Source organism: Puntigrus tetrazona, chromosome 8, assembly GCF_018831695.1.
Source record: "Puntigrus tetrazona isolate hp1 chromosome 8, ASM1883169v1, whole genome shotgun sequence".
Classification (NCBI taxonomy): Eukaryota; Metazoa; Chordata; class Actinopteri; order Cypriniformes; family Cyprinidae; genus Puntigrus; species Puntigrus tetrazona.
This window is the reverse complement of record NC_056706.1, coordinates 24,163,253-24,169,144: the sequence shown is the minus strand read 5'-3', so window position 1 is coordinate 24,169,144 and position 5,892 is coordinate 24,163,253. Positions and strand designations below refer to the sequence as shown.

At 37.5% G+C, this 5,892-nt stretch overlaps 1 protein-coding gene across 3 annotated transcripts in view; it reads left to right on the top strand.

The window, feature by feature from the left end:
- The window catches only part of LOC122350723 (sodium- and chloride-dependent creatine transporter 1-like), a 19,210-nt gene extending 14,032 nt beyond the window's left edge, over window positions 1-5,178 (top strand). Inside the window, exons 6-14 of one of the 3 annotated variants that reach the window (XM_043247407.1) lie at window positions 564-698; window positions 1,116-1,219; window positions 2,212-2,336; window positions 2,595-2,707; window positions 3,327-3,467; window positions 3,557-3,659; window positions 4,083-4,183; window positions 4,259-4,429; window positions 4,628-5,178. In XM_043247407.1, the coding sequence (XP_043103342.1) occupies window positions 564-698; window positions 1,116-1,219; window positions 2,212-2,336; window positions 2,595-2,707; window positions 3,327-3,467; window positions 3,557-3,659; window positions 4,083-4,183; window positions 4,259-4,429; window positions 4,628-4,759 (1,125 nt within the window). In that variant the 3' untranslated portion in view covers window positions 4,760-5,178. The remainder of the gene's footprint in view (window positions 1-563; window positions 699-1,115; window positions 1,220-2,211; window positions 2,337-2,594; window positions 2,708-3,326; window positions 3,468-3,556; window positions 3,660-4,082; window positions 4,184-4,258; window positions 4,430-4,627) is intronic. The other 2 variants (XM_043247409.1, XM_043247410.1) reach the window with 2 other exon arrangements.
- The last annotated feature ends 714 nt before the right edge of the window (window positions 5,179-5,892 follow it).

The following is a 5,892-nucleotide window of genomic DNA, read 5'->3' as shown; positions in this document are numbered from 1 at the left end:
AATATATAAGTTAATATTGTTGCAGTGTTTCCCTTTTGATTGTATTGATGGACGTTATAACTCTGTAATGGGCTGCTCTTATTGGACGTTTTAAGCTAATCTTCAAGTACTCAAATCAATATTTCATGTATTTATTTGATATGTAGCTGTGTAGTTAGTGGGATAATGTACAGTCAGATGCTCATTATCTGCTCCACGTCACCCTGCTAGGGTTTATTTTGCGTTAATGATGGCTGGCTCTACATTATCCCTTACATACACTTACTGTGCACACATCAGCCCAACCATTATGAATGTTTGTTGGGAACATAAGAAAATAGATCAAAAGCCAGAGCACTGGCCACGTAAGCGGATTATTAGCTCTCCCAGCGGATGTGTGTGTGTGTGTGTGTGCACGTGCTGGGTTTAGTTCTAGTGCTTGAGAGTCAGAGAAAAGATTTCAGACTGTGATAATGAACATAAATCTGTGATGATTCAGACAATAATAGAGATTTCAGGAGCTACACTGGTACGAGAGTTACAGTGACGTGTCTGTGTGTGTGTGTGTGTGTGTGTGTGTGCAGGTTGTGTATTTCACGGCTGTGTTCCCGTATCTAGTCCTGGTGGTCTTGTTTGTTCATGGCGTCTCACTGCCAGGAGCTCTCAATGGCATTATTTACTACCTGAAACCAGACTGGAGCAAACTCTCCGAGGCACAGGTGAGAGCGTGGTCCGGGATTCTCAGCAAATCACATTTCATAAATCAAAATATAATGCAAGTATTATCAAAACAGCAAGAGAGATGTTAAGTTTTCTTTTTAGCTTTTTTATTATTATTATTAAATCAATTGTGAATCAAATCTCTCAAAAACAATGTGACAAATTTTTTTTATATACTTATTTTATCATTGTTTTATTTTTTTATTGATCTCAAAACATGCTAAACACTGTATATTTCTCTCTGGTCAAATAAAATGCTCAAGAGCTTTCAAGAGTAAACAGGCAGTTACTATTTTGACATGCAAAATTAAACCTAGTTAATTTGAGACATTTTTTATTAAGCAAGGATTCACTGTATGCATAAAGCAGTATGCAGAGTGATAAGGTTACATGATTGTTGTTGATTATGATGGCAGGTATGGATTGATGCTGCCACACAGATCTTCTTTTCTTATGCCATCGGTCTGGGGGCCCTGACAGCTCTTGGGAGCTACAACCGATTCAACAACAACTGTTACCAGTGAGCAACATATCACACACACACACACACACACACACAGGGATAACTTCATAATCTCATATCTCAAATTTGTAATCAGTATATTGCAGATTAGTGCGAATTTCAATTTATCTGCATAACGTATAGATAGACACGAGGACTGTTAATGAATCTGACACATACATTTTTACCAATGTAAGGTTTAACAAAAGTACTTAATTTCAAGTTTCTAATATTTAATTTGACTTTATATTGTATAATAGTTTACCATTTTATATTATAAAAGTCCCAGTGTCAGATTCAGTAATTGTGTTTTGGTATATATATATATATATGTAGTACAGGATTTATTTGATCGGAAATACAGTAAAAATAAACTATTTGTGAAATATTATAACAGTTTAAAACATGTTTCTTTCTGTGATCAAAGCTTATTTTTCAGCATTTTTACTTCAGTATCACGTGACCCTTCAAAAATCAGTCTAATATGCTGATTTGCTGCTCTAGAAACAGTAATGCACTGATACTTACATTCACAAGGTATAAACTAAACCGATCAAAATATGTGTACATTTACAATATTACAAAAACATCAATTGCAAGTAAATGCTGTTCACTGAACTTTCTAGTAGAATATACTGTAGAATATGATGTAGCACTGGCCATTTTCACTCTAAATGATATGAATTTGACACAATAAATGATAAAAGGATACAGGGTTTCAGACTTGTAGTCCTGTATGTGTGGTATCGTGTTGTTCTTTTGTCTGTAAATAAACACAGTAACGAAACAAAGGTCTCCAGGCCAAAATGTTTTTTCAGTGTTTTTTTCTGTATGGCTTCATTATCCCACAGCATCCCTGTGGGACAGTAGTGCGTGTGTGTTTGCATGCATGTGATCGGATCAGAGATCAGAGGTCGCGTGAGTTCACCATCTACCCAGTGTAACCCTGTGCACTGCGTCTTCTCCTACATGCTAATCCCACGATGATTCCTCTCTCTCTCCCACTGTAGGGATGCATTCATTCTGGCTCTCATAAACAGCGGCACAAGCTTCTTCGCAGGCTTTGTGGTTTTCTCAGTTTTGGGATTCATGGCAGCTGAGCAAGGCGTTGACATCAGCAATGTGGCAGAAAGCGGTGAGATATGTCCTCATCTCACTCTCCCTTCCTTCATTCTCCTTGATTGTATAAACAAACTATTGATATCTGCGGGTCCCCTTACGTAGAAGTCGCAATAATATTTGCAATAACGTAACGATTTACTGAATGAGTAAGTAAATATAATTCATTAATGTACCTTTGTAAATTGCTGTCTGTAAATTTACACACTGCAAACTACTTGGAAGGCCATACTATGCCACGGCGCATAAACGTGTGCGTTTTGTTTTCTCTCAGGTCCTGGTTTAGCGTTTATTGCCTATCCAAAAGCCGTCTCGCTCATGCCTTTAGCGCCGCTGTGGGCGGTGCTCTTCTTTCTTATGCTTCTGGTCTTGGGACTGGACAGTCAGGTGAGGCTCAACCCACTCATTTACGACAAAGATTTTAAAAGTCCTGCAGCGCAATTTAGCAGTCATTTAAATGCAAATGATGGATTATGAGATCACTCCATTCATCAACATAGCAGCTGTGCACCTGGATCTTATCAACATTATATATACATATATATATCTGTGTGTGTGTGTGTTTACTTTTCCAGCATATTTCTATAATCGGAGTTTTGTATTTAAAACATTAATCTCATAACATTATTTATACCATTATATATTATTCACATATCATAAATACAGTCTATAAATGTATAATAGGCAGTCATTTATTCCCATTAATGAAGTATTCAGAGAAAAATCTTGTCTGTTCTATTTATGAAATTTTGATTCATTTTGTAGAATTGAATTTTCTAGATTTAATAAACAGCAAAATAGCGCAGCATGTGATTTACTTTACAACGAGCACATTCAAAAACACAGAAGCAGCCGGATCCTTTCTGCAATGACCAGCACAATCTTCCAAGAGCAGCGCAAATTTATTTTACAATTTTATGCCAATGGCACGTTTAGGAATATATTTACTGATAAAAATATATTACTTGATTACACTAGATTTATTTTTTCTCTCTTTCTCTCTCAGTTTGTCGGTGTTGAAGGCTTCATTACTGGAATAATAGACATGCTGCCCCCAAAGTCATTCCTAGGCTCTCAGCGTCGGGAAGTCGTTGTGGCTATATGCTGCTTTACCTGTTTTACTATCGACCTTTCCATGGTAACGCAGGTACGTCTGAGGCCGTTTATCATGCAATAGAGTTGATTCGGGTTTCCTCGTTGTGTTTTTGGTTACGTTTTCTCTCTCCGTCTGTCTAGGGAGGGATGTACGTATTTCAGCTGTTTGATTATTACTCGGCGAGTGGGATCACTCTGCTCTGGCAAGCCTTCTGGGAGTGTGTGGTGGTGGCCTGGGTGTATGGTAAAGATCTGTAGCCACGCAAACACCAAGACTGTGATTTTGCCGAGTAGGATGTGTTCGTGTGTGTCCCGCAACAAAATTCCTAACTAACATAATCCTAACAAAAATTTAACCCTGCTTAAAGACCCTTTGGAATTTCATTAGTGGTCCAGACTGGTTTATGATGGTTTAGCTGTTGAAACGGTGAAGCTGATGATGCTGGCTGACCAAAAAAAAAACTAATTTGGTTTAAACTCGAAGGTCACTGCACACCAAGTAAACTTTTAAGTAAATATTAATATCTAAGGGTTTCGGCTTCCATAAAGTTATACGAATGCTCTCCCACGCCAACAAGCATATTAAATCAGGAACATGTCATGGTAGCCTGCGGATACACGTGCGCAGTCTTTGTGTTAACCTGTCTCATTCTCTGACTCTCCATAGGGGCTGACCGCTTTATGGACAACGTGGCCTGTATGATCGGCTATCGTCCTCTGCCGTATATGAAGTGGTGCTGGTCTTACGTGACTCCAGTAGTGTGTATGGTGAGTCCCTGAAGCAATCACGTATCAGCATGGGCTCTCATGTTCCTATTAAAAGGGTGTTTGTGTGTCCGGCAGGGCGTTTTCTTCTTTCATGTGGTCAACTACAAGCGATTAGTGTATAATGCGGTGTACGTGTACCCGTGGTGGGGTGAGGTGCTGGGCTGGTTTCTCGCTCTCTCATCCATGCTTTGCATTCCTCTCACCGTCCTCTACAAACTGCTGCACTGCAAAGGCTCTCTCATGGAGGTACGGCTGCCGCGTGTGTGTGTTGCTACTTTGCTTATTATGCAAAAAACTTGTCTGTAGCATGTAGCATACTCATGATTTCAGGTAGTCTGATTCATTTAGTGATAATAGTGATTAGTAGCTGTATGAGTCTGTGGCCTGTGGTCTGATGCGGTGCTGTTCAGTGGGTGTGACTCTGTGTTTCTCTGTGTTTCTCAGCGCTGGCATCATCTGACCACACCTGTCTGGGGTCGACATCACCTCGAGTTCCTTCCACCGGAGAATGAAGCCAGACTTCTTCCAAAGGCAGAAGAGAATAAAAACACACTGTTATATGAAAGTGTCATTTAATGTCCTGTCCAGTACTAGCAAATGATCAGCTACAGACAACACTGCCCTGCACGCACACACACACACACACACACACACACACACACACACACTCTCATGAACTCATGAAATCCAATCATTAGAGTCAAGTCCATACTACAAAGCAGTGAACCTATATGCCATTAATATATAGAGTGTCATCCCACATCAGACACACTAGAGTCCGTGCATATCAACCGTCATACGGTAATATACTGATCTTCTCTCAGTGTAATCATATTTCAGCAGAAGGCCTCAGAAGTGTTTGACCATTATCTGGCAGTGTGCTGATGTTGTTCAGTATTATGTGTTTGTGTCTGTTACGCTGCACTGAGATCTTACAGCAGTGCTGTGGAGCAGAGAGTGGGGTCATTAATAAAAACTCATTTCAGAGCAAAAAATATATTCTTGCATCTATTTGGTTTGTTAAAATCATTTTCAAATCATATCTTTTTTAAATCTAATATCTAAGAATATCTTTCAAATGCAATTTTTTTTATTCTAATATGAATTGAGTGATATATTTACACTTTAAACATATGAAAATGTATAAACGCTACTGTTTCACATTTGGGGTTGCTGAGATTTTTTTATGTAATATATATGTAATAAGTTAATATTTACATTAATGTAATGTAACATTAACATTGGGAATAACTGCTTTCTACTTGAATATATGTTAAAGCATTTTTTTCCTGTGATCAAATCTAAATTTTCAGTATCATTGCTCCAGTCTTCAGTGTCACTTGATCCTTCAGAAATTATTCTAATATACTGATTTGTTGCTCAAAAAACATTTATTTTTATCAAAATAAAAAGCAAGCTATACTGTTTTCTATTATTTGCGAAAACTGATATAATACTAAATAGTATAAAAGTACAGTGTTTACTTAAAATATGACTTTATAGTCACTTCTGTTAAATTTATGCATTCATGCTGCATGAACGTTTTTTTATTTAAAACATAATATAAAAAAAATATTAATTATCTGTAATTTGGATCTTTCTCATTTGTAATTATGTGTTGCATTTGTGTTTTAGAACCATTTATATAATAATTTCATACACATTATAGTAAAGTTGAAACTATGAGTTCACACCCACATTTTTGAAAA